The sequence below is a fragment of the Pongo abelii genome, chromosome 6, assembly GCF_028885655.2.
Source record: "Pongo abelii isolate AG06213 chromosome 6, NHGRI_mPonAbe1-v2.0_pri, whole genome shotgun sequence".
NCBI classification, from domain to species: domain Eukaryota; kingdom Metazoa; phylum Chordata; class Mammalia; order Primates; family Hominidae; genus Pongo; species Pongo abelii.
This window is the reverse complement of record NC_071991.2, coordinates 7,519,013-7,537,890: the sequence shown is the minus strand read 5'-3', so window position 1 is coordinate 7,537,890 and position 18,878 is coordinate 7,519,013. Positions and strand designations below refer to the sequence as shown.

Here is an 18,878-nt window from a genome sequence, read left to right as displayed (position 1 = left end):
GAGGTCGAAATGGAAGACCGTGTGAAGCCAGGAGTTCGAGAGCAGCCTGGGCAACAGAAACCTCACCTCTACAAAAAATATAACTGGCCTTGGTGGCGGGCGCCTGTAATCCTAGCTACTTGGGAGGCTGAGGCAGGGGGATTGCTTGAGTCCCAGAGGTTGAGGTTGCAGTGAGCTGAGATCCCGCCGTTACACTCCAGCCTGGATGACAAACTGAGATCCCATCCAAAAAAAGCCAGTGCCCCGCTGAGTTTTTCCTGAAACGAGAAACCCTCGCCTGTAGCCAGGAGAAAAGTCCGCGAGCCAGCAAAAAACAAACTCGGCCAGGAAACATAACAAGGCCACCCTGGCGTGCCAGAAGACGACGCTGCGAGGCGGGTTCTTCTTCCTGGTCAGCGGTGATCGCTTCCGGGGTGGTGGCGAGGGAGGCGGAAGTGTGATGTTGTAGCAGGTGGCTGCTGTCTGTGGGCGGCTGTGGGAGGCTCCCGAGGTGGGGGGCTGGGCCAGGATGGCTGCAGCGGCAGCCAGGGCAGGGAGCGGGCCCTGGGCGGCCCAGAAGAAGCAGTTCCCGCCGGCGCTGCTGAGTTTCTTCATCTACAACCCGCGCTTCTGGCCGCGGGAAGGAGAGGTATGCGGAGGGGGCGGCGTCGGTGCTCCCCGGGGAGGTGGCCCTGTGGTTCTGCCCACCTCGAGCGGCACTGACCTAGCCTGCGTTGTGCCAGTTGCGAGCCCGGGCGGGGGGCTGCGGCGGGGTCTTGCCAGCAGGCGGGGACCGCTTGAGGTCCTGGGTCCACGCTTGTCTGTGGAATAAAGCCCCGTCAGGTCTGGTATCACTCCACACCCCACGTTGAGGCTGTTTGCGCTTTGCTTTGCGTCAGTTCTGGGAAACTAAAAATTGAACTTGGCTTTGTTAAGTGGGTAGTCCCCAACTAGAAGCGTGGAAGCAGAGTGGCAGACGCTAGCCTTCAAATGATACAAGCCTGGAGGACCCTGTAAAAGTTTTCACCGAAATGAGGAAATTAATTCCGGGGCGTGTGTGTGTGGGGGTGTGGGGGTGTGGGGGTGTGGGTGTGTGGGTGTGGGGGTGTGGGGGTGTGGGTGTGGGTGTGGGTGGTTTTTCTGAGGTGGGGACGGCGACTTTCTCAAAGGATGTCCGGAGCTGTGTTTCATTACCAGCAAGTCAGAGTTCTTTTAAAGACTGTCCAGGCTGGGCGCCCTGACTCGCGCCTGTAATCCCAGCACTTTAGGAGGCGGAGATGGGAGGAGTACTTGGGGCCAGGTGTTCCAGACCAGCCTGGGCAACATAGCAAGACCCCCAGCTCTACCAAAAAAAAAAATAATAATCGGAAAATGAGCCAGGCGTGGTGGCACGCACCTGTATTTCCATCTACTCAGGAGGCTGAGGACAGAGGATCGCTTGAGCCCAAGTGATGGAGGCTGCAGGTGAGCTGTAATTGGGCCACTGCACTACAGCCTGAGTGACAGAGACCCCATCTCCAGAAAATGAAAAAGAAAAAAAAAAAAAAACTCGTCAGTTCAAATGCCTGGGAACTGGCTGGATTTAATTTTCAGGGAGCTATGTGTCTGCAGATGTGCACACCTTTATTTCTTACAAGCATTGGTGTATTACAAATTAGCACTAGGAAAGAAATCTGGAGACTTGAGTTTTCATAAAAATTACCTGGTGCTACTTCAGATGTGACTTATTGACTATCGAAATTGCCTTTCTGACTGGTGGGCAGTATTTGCACAATGATGAGATAATTCCTGTTCTTCTTTTAAATAGAGACAAAGTCTCACGGTGTTGCCCAGGGTGGTCTTGAACTCCTGAGCTCAGGTGATCCTCTCTTCTCGGCCTCTCAAAGTGCCAGAATTACAATTCCTGTTTTTCTAAAACCGGTTTTTCTTTTGTTTTGTCATTAGCATGTGCGCCACAAGAGGTCGACACTGAACTTAGCGTTTTCAGTAGCTAAGATGAAATGTTTCTCTTCATGATGTGCTTCTCTTTCCTCAGTTTCAGGAGGAAAATAAGATTTGATTTTATCATCCAAATGAGGTAGAAGAGAAGAGGCCGGGCGCGGGGGCTCAAGCCTGTAATCCCAGCACTTTGGGAGGCTGAGGCGGACGGATCACGAGATCAGGAGATGTAGACCACCCTGGCTAACAAAATGAAACTATGTCTCTACTAAAAATACAAAGAAATTAGCCAGGCGTGGTGGCGGGCGTCTTTAGTCCCAGCTACTCGGGAGGCTGAGGCAGGAGAATGGTGTGAAACCGGGAGGCGGAGGTTGCAGTGAGCGGAGATTGCACCACTGCACTCCAGCCTGGGCGACAGAGTGAGACTCCGTCTCCAAAAAAAAAAAAAAAAGAAAAAAGAAAAAGAATGAGAAGAGAGAAGATTAGAAATGTCGGATTGTGTGAAGCCATTGTACAGTTTACAAGGTAATACCTCTAAGCGTGCCTTTTAGAGTTCAGTGAATTCTTAAAACTGCTGCTGGAGAATTGTCCCAAAGATAATTTTTTCACCTTTGTAAGACCTTTAGCCCATCAAAACCTGCAAAATCTTTACATACACAGAAGAACAGACAGTTCTTTAATGAACCAGAAGGAAATTTCTGGATGGTCATGATATTTACATACACAGTGTATCTTTCTGAAATTGTATGGTGAAGTTACGGGTGATCTTTGCTATTCAGAATTTAGGAAAGTTCTCTGGCTGTTGCATCCAAATAAAATTACAATAAAATTGGTTGCAATTTTAAAATCAAGTTCTTCCTATTTGCTTTATTCGTTCTTGGGGCTGCTTTAAGAAGCTGTGTGTCTGGTGCTGTCGCATGTTCAAAATTTTTAAACTAAGGCAAAATAAAAAACATGGTCTAATGAATTCATTGTATAAATTGAGTATATCAAACTTTGTGGGTTGTTCGGAATCCTATAATTGAAAAACAGTAAAGATGGAAACAAGTTATTGAATATCAAGAGGAGGAGTTGTTGGTAATGTGTCATTGTTTGTTTATTTATTTTTTTTAAATGTATTGATTAGTATGTTGAATGCCTTACTTGGTCGGATTTAAACTAGGTGGCTTTTGCGGAAGTTTCTCGGGGTATATAGCAAAGGTTTATGTTTATCATTTACACTAGCACAATCTTTTAAAAATATATATGCACCCTATCTCACTAATAGCTTCTATTCTTCATCTATATTGAAAGCCCTCCTCTACTAAGGCTTACTGATTCACAAATTAGAATGTAAACACTTCTGGCTGGGAACAGTGATTCACACCTGTAATCCTAGTACTTTGGGAGGCCGAGGTGAGGTGGGCCGATCACTTGAGGTCAGGGGTTCAAGACCAGCCTGGCCAATATGGCGGAACCCTGTCTGTACTAAAACTACAACAACTGGCCAGGGATGGTGGCACACACCTGTCATCCCGGCTACTCGGGAGGCTGAGGCAGGGGAATCTCTTGAACCAGGGAAGCAGACGTTGCAGTGAGCCAAGATTCCACCACTGCACTCCAACCTGGACAACAGAGCAAGACTCCCATCTCAAAGAAAAAAAAAGAACAGAAACACTTTTTTTCAGCACACGACTATGGTGGGACCAAGTTTATAAACATTATACTGTTTGGCCAAGAGTCAGTGTACCTTTGCCGTCTATCCAGTGGACATTGATTTTCCCTTGAATTCAGATGTGTGCTGTGTTTTCGTGTTTGCAGGACAAGGTTTATATTTCGCTGCCGCAGCAGTGCTACAGCATGTACAAGGTAAGCATGGCATTCTTTTTGAACTGAGAGTCCAGCCACTTACCCCTATTTCTAGGCTCCACGGGTGTTTAAAGAGAAATCTGTAAATGACTGCAAAGTGACTCTATCTTAGAGAAGAAAATAATGAGGCCTTTGAAACAGGTAGTGAGGTTTATGCCTACATTTATTCAGTAAGTATTGAACTCCCTTCTCTTTTCTCAGCCTTATAGTAGGAATGTGTCCCCAGTGATGAAAAAGTGTGTCTATGCGCTCAAGGAATGTACAGAATGCAGATAATTTTATGATGTAAAAAGTTCAGTGAGGCAGGGCACAGTGGATCACACCTGTAATTTCAGCATTCTGGGAGGCTAAGGCGGGAGGATTGCTTGAGCCCAGGAGTTCAGGACCAGTCTGGGCAATATAGCAAGATGTCATCTCTACAAAAAAATTTTATAAAAGTTAGCCAGGTATCATGATGCATGCCTCTACTGCCAGCTACCTGGGAGGCTGAGGTGGGAGGATCACTTTAGCCTCAGAGGTGGAGGTTGCAGTGAACTTTGATTGTGCCACTGCCCTCTACCCTGGGCAACAGAGTGAGATTCCATCTTAAAAAAAAAAAAGAAAAAAGATGGTGATTCCGTTCATTCAGTGAAAACTGAAAAAAGACAAAAATGTGGATGATATTCTGAATGTAAATTGAAATTCGGGGTAAGTTGAAATTTTTGAAAGATGCCTAGAGCAATTAGGTGGTTTCATAAATAAAACAGCATCACATAACAGTATTTTTTGTAACATATTTTTAACTTAAGTTTTGTCATGTAAATATTCTCTGTATTGAAAAGAACTGGGAGATTTAATAAGCTGAATTAATAATTCCCCCGAGCCTATATCTTGCCTGGCATAGAGGAGAGAGCAAAAGTAAAAATCTATGTTAATTATTGAATTGACGCTTCCTTGGTTCACAAAAATTGGCTGTCATAAGTGTGACTTTGACTTACTTGATCCCTCTTGTTTTTTGTTTTTTGAGACGGAGTTTTGCTCTTGTTGCCCAGGCTGCAGTGCAGTGGTGTGATCTCGGCTCACCGTAGCCTCTGCCTCCCAGGTTCAAGCCATTCTCCCGTCTCAGCCTCCTGAGTAGCTGGGACTACAGGTGCGTGCCACCGTACCAGGTGAAGTTTTTGAATTTTTAGTAGAGGCAGGGTCTCACCATGTTGGCCAGGATGGTCTTGATCTCCTGACTTCCATGATCCGCCCTCCTCGGCCTCCCAAAGTGCTGGGATTACAGGTGTGAGCCACCGCGTCCGGCCAAACTTTCTGATGAAAACTCTTAAGTCCTCCTAAGCTAAGGACAGGAGTTATAGCTTACATGAAGTTTAAAGCCAGACCCACCGATTTGAGGAAGCAATTACTCTCTTGAAGGAGAAAAGTCAGAAAACATAACGATGAAATCACTAGGACCTAACTGGCATGTGGAATGATTTTCTGCTTATGAACTATCAACTTTAATTTCATTTCCAGATGGCATGGTCTCAGCTGTTATACAGTGTTTATAAATGTTCTAAATCAAGGGAATTTGTATCAACCTTCTAGACTAAAATATTTGAGTTCTTAATTTGCTTTAATTAGGATAACCTTTTTCTTCAAGTGAAGAGAATCGTATTTTTACGTAGTTTTTTTCAGAAAAGATAGGCTGTATTTTCTAGCAGTTACAAATTTGTTATGTATGATGATCTCGTTCTTGGAACATTCTTGAATCTAATGTCTCTAAGGTGTGTACAGGAAGAAATGAATAACACAGAAATCAAAGATGAAAGCATTAGAAGACAATTGAGTCTGTCAGAACTGCAAAATATTGCTGAGTGTGGATTGCTCAGAAATCTGAGAACATGACTTGTGAATTGCTTCTATTCAAAATGCAGACACAATGCCGGGGTTTGTTTATTTGTTTCCGATTTTTCAACACTCTTTTCTAGGCAAAAGGTGTCCAAACTATGCAGACCCACAGAATCTAACAGATGTCTCTCTATTCCTCCTCCTAGAACTCTCAGGGGATCCAGAACTGCAGCCGGTCCTCGCTGGGCTGTTCCTGCCCATGTGCCTGGTCACAGTGCAGGGGAACCTGCTCATCATCCTGGCCATCAGCGCTGACTCCCACCTCCACACCCCCATGTACTTCTTTCTCTCCAACCTGTCCTTGCCTGAAATCGGTTTCACCTCCACCACGGTCCCCAAGATGATTGTGGACATCCAATCTCACAGCAGAGTCATCTCCTCTGCAGGCTTGCCTGACTCAGATGTCTCTTTGCCATTTTTGGAGGCACGGAAGAGAGACATGCTCCTGAGTGTGATGGCCTATGACCGGTTTGTAGCCATCTGTCACCCTCTATATCATTCAGTCATCATGAGCCCGTGTTTCTGTGGCTTCCTAGTTTTGTTGTCTTTTTTTTTCTTCTCAGTCTTTTAGACTCCCAGCTGCACCACTTGATTGCCTTGCTAATGACCTACTTCAAGGATGTGGAAATTCCGAATTTCTTCTGTGATCCTTCTCAACTCCCCCATCTTGCATGTTGTGATGCCTTCACCAATAACATCATCATGTATTTCCCTGCCGCCATGTTTGCTTTTCTTCCCATCTCGGGGACCATTTTCTCTTACTCTAAAATTGTTTCCTCAATTCTGAGGGTTTCGTCGTCAGGTGGGAAAGTATAAAGCCCTCTCCACCTGTGGGTCTCACCTGTCAGCTGTTTGCTGAGTTTATGGAACAGGCGTTGGGGGGTACCTCAGTTCAGATGTGTCATCTTCCCCCAGAAAGGGTGCAGTGGCCTCAGTGATGTGCACGGTGGTCACCGCCATGCTGAACCCTTTCATCTACAGCCTGAGAAACGGATATTAAAGGTGTCCTGCGGCGGCCGTACGGCAGGACAGTCTAATCTCAATATCTTATCTGTTCCATTCCTTTGTAGTGTGGGTTAAAAAAGGCAGCAAGTTCAAATAAGAATGATATCACAGGGTGAACACCCACTGTGATATTAGGAGTAATACCTCCCTAGGATACAAAAAATACTGTCACGGGATATACACACATGGGGTACACCCACTGTGATCTTAGAAGGAATATCTCCCTATAATATGAAAAATATCACAGGGTGTGCACACTGTGTAATCTTACGAGTAATCTTTACCCTGGATATTACGACTAATATCAAGGGTGTACACACATGGTGTACGCGCACTGTGATATCAGGAGTTGTATCTCCCTAGGGTGTTATGAATCATATCACAGGGTATATACTACGTGTGTACATCCACTGTGATATTTGAAGTCATATCTCTCTATGAGATTACAAATAATATCAAAGTTGCACCCCTGTGACCTATTAGGAGTACCATCCTTCCAGGCTATTACAGATAATGTCACAAGGTGAACACCTTGTGTGACATTTTGTACACCTTCTGTGACATTAAAAGAAACATCCTCCTAGGATACTACAAGTAATGGCACAGTGTACACACATGGTGTACACTGCCTGTGCCATCAGGAGTAACATTCCCCTAGGATATTACGAATAATATCACAGCAGGTGTACACACATGGTGAACATCCCATGTGACATTAGGCGGGACATGCCCCTAGGATATTAGGAATAGTATCAAAGTCGTTGAACATGCATGATCTACACCCCCGGTGACATTAAAAGTAACATCCCCCTAGGATATTATGAAGAATATCACAGGGAGTACACCCCGTGTGACAGGAGTAACATCCCCCGAGGATAGAACGAATAATATCAGAGGGTGTAGATGCATTGTGACCTTAGTAGTAACATCTCTTTAGGATATTGTAAATCATATCACAGGGTGTACACGCATTGTGACATAGGTAGTAACATCCCGCTAGGATATGATGAGTAATATCACAAGGTGTCCACCCCCTGTGACAACAGTAGTGACATTCCCCTAGAATATGACGAATAATATCACAGGAGGTGCAGCCCCTGTGATTTACGAGTAACATTTCTATAGAATATTACAGGTCGTATCACTGTGTGACTCTGTACACCCCGTGTGACATCAGGAGTAACAGCCCACAAAACTATTACGAATAATATGACAGGGTGAACACCCCCTGTGAGAAGAGGAATAATGTGGTTTTAGGACATTATGAATGATATGACAAGGTGTATACACCCTGTGATGTTAGGAGCAATATCCGTCTAGGATATTAGGAATGATATCACAGGGGACACACCTCCTGTGACATTAGGATATTACGAATAATATCCCGAGGTGTACACGCATTGTGACAGTACTAACATCCCTGTGGTATACTATGAATAATATCACAGGGTGTACATCCCTGTGACATTAGGAGTAATGTCCCCTTGAATAGGAGGAATAATATCAAAGAGGATACACACCCCTGTGACATTAGGAGTAACGTCCCCTTGAATAGGAGGAATAATATCACAGAGGGTACACACCCTGTGACTTTAGGAGTATCACTGCTCTGGAATATGAGGAATACTGTCCCAAGGTATTAACCCCCTGGGACCTGAAGAGTAACATCCCACTGGAAGATTAGGAATCATATCAGAGTGTGTACACCAACTGTGATATTAGGAGTCCTATTTATTTTTAGGATATTGGGAATAATATCCCAGTAGGCATACACAAATAGTATGTACGTGTACGGTGATATTAAGAGATATCTCCCTAGGGTACTGCGAATAACATCACAGTGGGTGTACACCCAGTGTGATATTTGAAGTCATATCTCCCTAAGATATGATCAAAAATATCAAAGGGTGAACCCTATCTGTGACATGAAAAGTAACATCTCTGTGGATATTCCGAATAATATCACAGGGTGTACACAGCCTGTGACGTTAGGAGTAGCATCCCCATAAGATATTCCGAGTAATATCACAGGGTGTACAACCCATGTGACATTAACATCTTCTTAGGATATGACGAACAACCTTAGGATATTACAAACGCCCCCTGTGACTTTAAAAGTAACATCCCCCTAGAATATTAGGACTAATATCAAGGGCGCACACCCCGTGTGACATTAGGAGTAACATCTCCCTAGGCTAGTAGGAAGAATATCACTGGGTGTACACCCTCTGTCTTGTTAGGAGTAACATCCTTCTAGGATATTATGAAGAATATCACAAGGTGTACACACACTGTGATATTCGGAGAGAGATCTCCCTGTGATGTAAGGTACATCACAGGATGTACACGCAGGGTGTACACCCACTGCGACATTAAAAGCAGTATCTCCCTATGAGAGTATGAGAAATATCAAAGGGAGAACACTCTCTGTGATATTAGATGTAATGTTTACCATGGATATTACAAATAATATCACAGAGTGTACCCACGTGAGGTACACCCACTGTGGTATTATTTGTACTGTCTTAGATATAACTCTACTATAACACAAAAAGCTATAACTGTAATATCTCTGAGATACTACAAATAATATCACAGCGAGTCTACACATAGTGTACACCCACTGAGATTTACAGTGATATCTCCCTATAGGACTACAAATATTATCGAAGTTTGTGCACCCCCTGTGACCTTAGGAGTAACATCCTTCTGGATATCGGGAATAATAAGGCATACACAACCTGTGACATTTTGTACACTCTTTGTGACATTCAAAGTCACAGCCCCCTAGTATATTAGGAATAATATCAAAGGCAGTTGACGCACACGGTGTACACCCCATGTGACATTAGAAGTAACATCCCCCGAGGATATAATGAAGAATATCAGAGAGTCTAACTGCACGGGGACATGAGGAGTAACATCTCCTAAGGACAATACGAGTAATATCAAAGGGTGTACACTCATTGTGAAATTAGTAGTGACTTCCCGCAAGGATATTACGAATTTTATGACAGGGTCTACATGCCCTGTGACATTAGTAGTCACGTTTTCCTAGAATATTACGAAGAATATAAAAGGGTGCACAGGACCTGTGACTTACGAGTAATATTTCTAGAGAATATTAAACGTAACACCACTGTGGGTACACCCTGTGTGACATTAGCAATAACATCCCACAAAACTATAACGAAAAATTTGACAAGGTGTACACCCTCTGTGACATGAAAATCAACACTTCCCTGGAATATGACGATATTATCACAGAGTGTACATTCCCTGTGATATGAGGAGTGACATCTTCTAAGGATAATACGAGGAAATTGACAAGGTGGAGAAACCGTGTGACACAAGCAGTGAGATCCCACTAGCATATTACGAATCATATCAAAGGGAACATACCTCATGTGACAATAGAAGTAACTTCTCATTAGGAGACTAACAAAAACAACCCAAGGTGTACACACATTTTGACATTCTTCTTTAGGCCCGCTAGGATATTGGGAATAAAACAAGAGTGTATAGAGTCCTGTGACATCAGGATTAACATTCCTCTACAATATTAGGAACATCGCAAGGTGTATACCAACAGTGACTTTAATAGTGGCATCTTCCACAATACGGAAAATAATGTGCCAGGGGGTCAAACAAGAGTGGCAGAAGAGAACACCGTTTAAGAGTAATGGATTAATACACGCCGGCAATGAGAGGAGTAATATCAACGATCTCCCCCCCCGGATACTACGATTCACATGGTAGGGGGCGAGGGAAGACCCTGCGAAGCGTGGAGCAATAACACCCCGATTGGGGAGTGGGAGCCAGCCCCCTAGTCCCCCCCTGGCTCCCAGGAGCCCCCTCGCAGGGGGGTGAGGCACCCCCCGCGAGGCGGGGAGTGGGAGCCAGCCCCCTAGTCCCCCCCTGGCTCCCAGGAGCCCCCTCGCAGGGGGGTGAGGCACCCCCCGCGAGGCGGGGAGTGGGAGCCAGCCCCCTAGTCCCCCCCTGGCTCCCAGGAGCCCTCTCGCAGGGGGGTGAGGCACCCCCCGCGAGGCGGGGAGTGGGAGCCAGCCCCCTAGTCCCCCCCTGGCTCCCAGGAGCCCCCTCGCAGGGGGGTGAGGCACCCCCCGCGAGGCGGGGAGTGGGAGCCAGCCCCCTAGTCCCCCCCTGGCTCCCAGGAGCCCCCTCGCAGGGGGGTGAGGCACCCCCCGCGAGGCGGGGAGGGGGAGCCAGCCCCCTAGTCCCCCCCTGGCTCCCAGGAGCCCCCTCGCAGGGGGGTGCGGCACCCCCCGCGAGGCGGGGAGGGGGAGCCAGCCCCCTACTCCCCCCCTGGCTCCCAGGAGCCCCCTCGCAGGGGGGTGAGGCACCCCCCGCGAGGCGGGGAGGGGGAGCCAGCCCCCTAGTCCCCCCCTGGCTCCCAGGAGCCCCCTCGCAGGGGGGTGAGGCACCCCCCGCGAGGCGGGGAGGGGGAGCCAGCCCCCTAGTCCCCCCCTGGCTCCCAGGAGCCCCCTCGCAGGGGGGTGAGGCACCCCCCGCGAGGCGGGGAGTGGGAGCCAGCCCCCTAGTCCCCCCCTGGCTCCCAGGAGCCCCCTCGCAGGGGGGTGCGGCACCCCCCGCGAGGCGGGGAGTGGGAGCCAGCCCCCTAGTCCCCCCCTGGCTCCCAGGAGCCCCCTCGCAGGGGGGTGCGGCACCCCCCGCGAGGCGGGGAGTGGGAGCCAGCCCCCTAGTCCCCCCCTGGCTCCCAGGAGCCCCCTCGCAGGGGGGTGCGGCACCCCCCGCGAGGCGGGGAGTGGGAGCCAGCCCCCTAGTCCCCCCCTGGCTCCCAGGAGCCCCCTCGCAGGGGGGTGCGGCACCCCCCGCGAGGCGGGGAGTGGGAGCCAGCCCCCTAGTCCCCCCCTGGCTCCCAGGAGCCCCCTCGCAGGGGGGTGCGGCACCCCCCGCGAGGCGGGGAGTGGGAGCCAGCCCCCTAGTCCCCCCCTGGCTCCCAGGAGCCCCCTCGCAGGGGGGTGCGGCACCCCCCGCGAGGCGGGGAGTGGGAGCCAGCCCCCTAGTCCCCCCCTGGCTCCCAGGAGCCCCCTCGCAGGGGGGTGCGGCACCCCCCGCGAGGCGGGGAGTGGGAGCCAGCCCCCTAGTCCCCCCCTGGCTCCCAGGAGCCCCCTCGCAGGGGGGTGCGGCACCCCCCGCGAGGCGGGGAGTGGGAGCCAGCCCCCTAGTCCCCCCCTGGCTCCCAGGAGCCCCCTCGCAGGGGGGTGCGGCACCCCCCGCGAGGCGGGGAGTGGGAGCCAGCCCCCTAGTCCCCCCCTGGCTCCCAGGAGCCCCCTCGCAGGGGGGTGCGGCACCCCCCGCGAGGCGGGGAGTGGGAGCCAGCCCCCTAGTCCCCCCCTGGCTCCCAGGAGCCCCCTCGCAGGGGGGTGCGGCACCCCCCGCGAGGCGGGGAGTGGGAGCCAGCCCCCTAGTCCCCCCCTGGCTCCCAGGAGCCCCCTCGCAGGGGGGTGCGGCACCCCCCGCGAGGCGGGGAGTGGGAGCCAGCCCCCTAGTCCCCCCCTGGCTCCCAGGAGCCGCGGTGGACTCACTGCCTCTTTAGCATATTGTGCGTCATATTATCTCCCCTCTGGAAATTATGAACTATTTCACAGATGGGTGTACACCCGTCTGTATTGGGAGGAATATCATCCTCTTGCTCTCTGAATATTAGGAACGGTATCATAGGGGTGTTTCTACTCCCTGCGGTATTGGGTGTCATATCCTCCTCTCCCGCGTTGCAGTTAGAAACAATATTAGTGGGGCGTGTCCACCTTCTGTGATATTTAAAGTAATATCATCCTCTTCCCTCCAGTATCATGGGTACAATATCCCTGGGGGGTGTACACTTTCTGTGATATATGTAGTCATATCACCCCCTCCGCCTTGGATTATCATGAAGGACCATCTCGCACGGGGGTGTACACTTCCTGTGATATTGGGAATAATATCCACTTCCCTGTCTCTGAATATTAGGAAAAATATCACAGGGTGGGTGTCCACCTCCTGCTCTATTATGGGGAGTAATATCTATCTATTATCGGGAGAAATATCATCCCCTCCCTTTCAGGATATTAATAACCATATCACAGGGTGGGTGAACACAGCCTGCGGTGCTGGAATTATTATCATCCTCTGCCCCTCGGGTTACTAGGAACAATATCACAGAAGAGGTGTACAGTCCCTGCGATATTGGGAGTAATATCATACGCTTCTCCCGTGAATATTAGGAGCAATATCACCGGGTGGCTGTACATTCATTGCTGTGTTGGCAGTCACGTCATACTCCACCCGCTGGATATTAGGATCAGTGTCACAGGGTGAGTGTACACCTACTGTGATATTAAAACTAATGTCATGCTCTCCATGCCTGGATATTAGGAACAATATCACAGGTAGGTGTACACCCCCTGCGGTATTAGGAGTCATCATATTATGAATTATTAAACATCAGCCCCATTAATAATTATCAATGGTAATATTAATTAATAGTAGAACTTTATTAATCTTTAATGATTATTTTAAAGATAGGATTCTGCATGATTAAAATTAATTCTTACTATTAATGTCATTTTTAATAATATTAGTTATTAATGTTATTAATCATTGTCTTATTACCAACATCACTTACGATGGATTTAAGTAACATTAATGACGCATATCATTATTTTATTATTAATATTGATATTGCTATTAATTATTAATAGTAATCATTAATATTTTTAATCCGCATGAAGTTTTACTGTCTCCACTGTAGTTATTAATATCGATGATTACTATTAATTGCTATTATATTTATTATTTATTAATATTAATAATTAATAAAACTGTTCCCGATATCCGTGGGGGAGAGGATATGACTCCCATTATCGCAGAAAGTGTACACCCCTCTAGGATGTGACTCCTAATAGTCAGGGGGTAGAGGATGACATGATGGAAAATATCGCACTGGGTGGACATCCCTCCTGTGATCCTGTTGCTGATCTCCAGGCGGGGAGTGGACGGTATGAATCCCACGAATCCAGAAGGTGTAGACCTCCCCGGTGATATTGTCCCTAATATCCAAAGGGAGGAAAATTATCGTCTCTTCCCCTGGATATTAGGGAGGCTATGAGAGGGGGAGGGTGTACATTCCCTGCGATATTCAATGTAATCTTATCCTCTCCCTCCCAGGGTATTAAGAACAATATGACAGGAGGGGTGTACACCCCCTGCGATATTGGGAGTCATATCATCCTGTCGCCCTGAGGAGAGAAGGCATTTCTCTTTCCGTCTCCTGTCTCTGAAGAGGAGGACGAAGTAAAAGTTGAAAAACAAGAGGAATGAAGCCAGTGGCAAGACCAGCCGGTGCCACTGATGAGCCGGCCTGAGGTGAAAAGATGAACCTCCCCCACCCCCACTCGAAGCACATGTGCTCTGAATCCACCACGAAAGACCCTTTCAGGTGGAACCTCTTAGAGTTGTAAGCCCTGAGAAAAGGGCCAGGAACTCTGTCTTCCTTCGGGGGGAGCTCCGCTCTTAAGACGCGTCTCCTGTCTCCTGGAGAGGATTAAAAGGAACATGGTCCTCCTGGAATCCGGTGTCTGAGGGGTTTGTCCGCGGCTCGTCCTGCTCCGCTTCTTGGTTCAACATGACCGGGAATTGAACCTGAGCCGTGGCAGTGAGCGTGCCGATTCCTAACCACCAGACCACCGGGGAACTTAGAGCTTTGTGGGAAATAGATTGCCTGACATTAGAAGTGGCTCGGCCGTCAGAAGGAAGCCTGGACAGGTCCCTTGTTTCTCAGGTGTGGCACAAGGGAACTGGGAAAGGATACCTAGACCAGTTCCCATACATAGACACCTGGTGACGGCTGGTGCTAGAACCCCCACAGTGGCTAAGAGGGCAGGCAGCAGCAATACTAGTAGCAAAGGGACAGATAGCTAAGGAAGGATCCTGCTCCACCCGCCCACGGAAATCAACTCCTCAAGTTCTGTTCGACCCAACATCAGAACGTCCACTGCAGGAGATAGCACCAGTGATCCCAGTGGTGCCCTCCCCTTCCCAGGGAAAGAGGCTCCCCACTCTTGAGCCCACAGTGCTTGCGCCTCCGCAAGACAAGCCTATCCCTAGGCCATCCAGAGTAGACAAGAGAGGAAGTGAAGACTCGGGAGAAACCCCTCCCTTGGCAGCTGGTTGATGACCCAAAACCGGGATCCAAATGCCCCTGAGAGAGCAGCGGTATGCTGGGAGAGATGAGGATGGTCACGTGGTGGACAGGCGTGTTTTTCTCTACCAGCCCTTCACCTCTGCCGACCTTCTCCACTGGAAAAACAATAACCCGTCCTATCCCGAAAAGCCACAGGCTGGAATTGATTTGCTCCAAACTATTCTCCAGACCCACAACCCCACCTGGGCTGATGGCCACCAGTGGCTCATGTTCCTCTTTCACAGAGATGAAAGGCGGAGGGTGCTCCAAGCAGCAACTGAGTGGCTAGAGGAACAGGCACCAGCTGATTCTCAAAACCCCCAAGAGTACGGAAGGACCCAGTTACCAGGAACCGACCCCCAGTGGGACCCAAATGAAAGAGAGGATATGCAAAGGCTAAACCGAGACAGGGAAGCTCTCTTGGAAGCATTCAAGAGGGGAGCTCAGAAGGCCACAAACGTTATCAAGGTCTCTGAGGTTATTCAGGGAAAGGAAGAAAGTCCAGCACAATTCTACCAGAGACTGTGTGAGGCCTACCGTATGTGTACTGGCTTTCATCCCCATAGCCCTGAAAATCAGCGCACGATTCACGTAGTTTGAGCCAGTCAGAGTGCAGAAGACATGTGAAGAAACCTGCAGAAACAGGCTGGGTTTGCAGGGATGGATACATCACAATTCTTAGAAATAGCTAAACAGGTGTTTGTAAACAGGGATGCAGTAAGCTGTAAGGAAAACCACAAAGAGAGTGAACGTCAGGCCCGGTGAAACACCGACCTGTTAGCTGCAGCAATCAGAGGGGTCCCCCCAGAGAGGCAAGGGAAGGGGGGCCCTGGGAAAGAAACTCAGCTTGGCTGTCAGAGTTGGCAGCGTGAGCAGTGTGCTTATTGAACAGAAATCGGACATTGGAAGAACAGATGCCCTCAGCTGAAAAGAAAACAAGGTGACTCAGAGCAAGAGGCCCCGGACAAGGAGGAAGGGGCCCAGCTCGACCTGGCAGAAGTAAGTGTTCTTGGACTGAGGGAGACCGGGCTCAAGGGTCCCCAAAGAGCCTGTGGACAGAATGACAGTCGGGGGTAGAGACGTTGATTTTCTTGTAGATACCGGTGCTGAACGTTCGGTAGTAACCGCCCCGGTCGCCCCCTTCTCCAAAGAGACTATTGACATCATCGGAGCCACGGGGGTTTCAGCAAAGCAAGCTGTCTGCTTGCCTCGGACTTGCACTGTAGGAGGACATAGAGTGATTCATCAGTTTTTGTCCGCGCCTGACTGTCCCTTGCCCTTGTTGGGAAGGGACTTGCTTAGCCAGCTGAGAGCCACTGTCTCTTTGACAGAGCACGGCTCTTTGCTGCTAAAGTGACCCGGAACGGGAAGCATTATGACCCTTACGGTCCCCCGAGAGGAGGAATAGAGACTTTTCTTAACTGAGCTGGGCCAAGAGAGAAGACCAGCTCTGGCTAAGCGGTGGCCAAGAGTAGGGGCGGAAGACAACCCTCCAGGGTTGGCAATCAACCAAGCCCCCAGACTCATAGAAGTGAAGCCTGGGGCCCAGCCGGTTAGGCAAAAACAGGACCCGGTCCCCGGAGAAGCTCTTCAAGGTATCCAGGTCCATCTCAAGCACCTAAGAACTTCTGGAATTCGAGTTCCTTCTCAGTCCCATGGAACACTCCCCTCCTGCCTGTTCCCAAGCCAGGGACCAAGGACTACAGGCCGGTACAGGATTTGCGCTTGCTTCATCAAGCTACAATGACTTTCCATCCAACACTACCTAACCCGTACACATTGTTGGGGTTGCTGCCAGCTGAGGACAGCTGGTTCACCTGCTTGGACCTGAAAGCAGCTTTCTTTCATATCAGATTAGCCCCAGAGAGCCAGAAGCTGTTTGCCTTTCAGTGGGAAGATCCGGAGTCAGGTGTCACTACTCAGTACACTTGGACCCGGCTTCCCCAAGGGTTCAAGAACTTCCCCACCATCTTCGGGGAGGCGTTGGCCCCAGACCTCCGGAAGTTTCCCACCAGAAACATAGGCTGCCTGTTGCTCCAGTAGGTTGATGACCTTTTGCTGGGACACCCTATGGCAGTCGGGTGTGCCAAGGGAATAGATGCCCTGCTCCGGCACCTGGAGGACTGTGGGTATAAGGTGTCCAAGAAAAAGGCTCAGATCTGCCGACAGCGGGTACGTTCCTTGGGATTTACTATCTGACATGGGGAACGCAGCCTGGGAGCAGAAAGAAAGCAGGTGATTTGCAATCGACCGGAGCCTAAGAGCGGAAGGCATGTGAGAGAATTCTTAGGAGCTGTGGGGTTTTGTAGACTGTGGATCCCAAGCTTTGCAGTATGAGCCAAGCATTTGTATGAGGTCACAAAGGGGGGGACCAGGAACCTCTCGAATGGGGATCCCAACAGCAGCAAGCCTTTCATGAGTTAAAGGAAAAAACTGATGGCAGCCCCAGCCCTGGGGCTACCTGATCTGACAAAGCCTTTTCCATTGTATGCGTCAGAGAGAGAAAAGATGGCAGTTGGAGTTTTCACCCAAACTGTGGGGCCCTGGCCGAGGCTGGTGGCCTACCTCTCTCAACAACTAGACGGGGTTCCTAAAGGATGGCCCCCGTGTTTGAGGGCCTTGGCAGCAACTGCCCTGCTAGTACAAGAAGCAAATAAGCTGACTCCTGGGCAAAACCTGCACATAAAAGCCCCCCATGCTGTGCTGACTCTAATGAATACTAAAGGACACTGTTGGCTAATGAATGCTAGACTCACCAAGTACCAAAGTTTGCTCTGTGAAAATCCCCATATAACCACTGAAGTTTGGAACACCCTAAACCCTGCCACCCTGCTCCCGGTATCAGAGAGAGCCCTGTCGAGCATGATCGTGTACAAGTGTTGGACGCAGTTGACTCTAGCAGACCTGACCTCCAGGACCAGCCTTGGGCATCAGTAGACCGGGAACTGTAAGTGGACGGGAGCAGCTTCATCAAGCCACAAGGAGAGAGATGTGCAGGGTATGCAGTGGTAACCCTGGACACTGTGGTTGAAGCCAGATCGTTGCCCCAGGGCACTTCAGCCCAGAAAGCTGAACTCATTGCTTTAATTCGGGCCTCAGAACTCCCTGAAGGTAAGACTGTCAACATTTACACTGATTCTTGGTATGCCTTTTGAACGCTTCAAGCGCATGGAGCATTCTAGAAAGAAAAGAGCCTATTGAACTCTGGGGGAAAAGACAGAAAATATCAACAAGGAATCTTGCAATGATTAGAAGCAGTATGGAAACCCCACAAGGTGGCAGTTACGCATCGCAGAGGACACCTGCGAGCTTCCACCTTGGTGGGTTTGGGGAATTCCCGCGCTGACTCAGAGGCTGGAAAAGCAGCATCTGCCCCCTTCCGGGCACCAGTCACAGCCCCTCTGCTCCCTCAGGCACCTGATCTTCTACCTACTTCTTCTAAAGAAGAAAGAGACTTTCTCCAGGTAGAGGGAAGGACAAGTGATGGAGAAAGGATCGACTGGGTTACCAGATGGGAGAGCAGCTGTGCCACAGCTGCTAGGAGCCACAGTTGTACTGGCTTTCCATGAAACCACCCATCTAGGTCAGGAATCACCGCAAAAGTTGTTAGGCCGGTATTTCGACATCGCGCATTTGTCAGCCCTTGCCAACACGGTGACGCAGCCGTGTGGTGTGTAACCTGCCGACAGCATAAGGCGAGGCAAGGTCCAGCCATTGAGTCCGGCATACAAGCTGATGGAGCAGCCCCCTTTCAAGATCTCCAGGTAGACTTCACAGAGATGCCAAAGTGTGGAGGTAACAAGTATTTACTTGTTCTTGGGTGTACCTACTCTGGGTGGGTGGAGGCTTCTCCAACACGAACTGAGAAAGCTCGTGAACTAGCCCGTGTGCTTCTTTGAGATCTCATTCCTAGATTTGGACTGCCCTTACGGATCGGCTCAGATAACGGGCCTGCGTTTGTGGCTGACTTGGGGAACAGAAGACGGCACAGGTATCGGGGATCACATGGAAACTACATGCCGCCTACCGGCCT

General features: G+C 49.5%; 1 protein-coding gene across 3 annotated transcripts; it reads left to right on the top strand.

The window, feature by feature from the left end:
• The first annotated feature begins 392 nt into the window (after positions 1-392).
• Positions 393-6,680, top strand: LOC112131688 (olfactory receptor 7E24-like). 3 transcript variants are annotated; one of them, XM_054559148.2, is made up of 4 exons: positions 393-628; positions 2,015-2,442; positions 3,718-3,765; positions 5,784-6,680. In XM_054559148.2, exons 2-4 carry the CDS (start codon positions 2,406-2,408, stop codon positions 6,206-6,208), a joined length of 510 nt encoding a protein of 169 aa, XP_054415123.1. In that variant the 5' UTR covers positions 393-628; positions 2,015-2,405; the 3' UTR covers positions 6,209-6,680. The 3 variants fall into 3 exon arrangements, with proteins under 3 accessions (XP_054415123.1, XP_063581978.1, XP_063581979.1); XM_063725908.1 differs by lacking the exon at positions 3,718-3,765; XM_063725909.1 differs by lacking the exons at positions 393-628; positions 2,015-2,442; positions 3,718-3,765 and adding an exon at positions 5,008-5,676.
• Positions 6,681-18,878: the final 12,198 nt, after the last annotated feature.

Excerpts from the sequence above, each read along its gene's own strand:
- LOC112131688 (XM_054559148.2), top strand. The coding sequence starts at position 2,406 with ATGTCGGATTGTGTGAAGCCATTGTACAGTTTACAAG. Across the intron at positions 2,443-3,717 it reads GCCATTGTACAGTTTACAAG|GACAAGGTTTATATTTCGCT; the intron begins GTAATACCTCTA and ends TCGTGTTTGCAG. Across the intron at positions 3,766-5,783 it reads AGTGCTACAGCATGTACAAG|AACTCTCAGGGGATCCAGAA; the intron begins GTAAGCATGGCA and ends TCCTCCTCCTAG.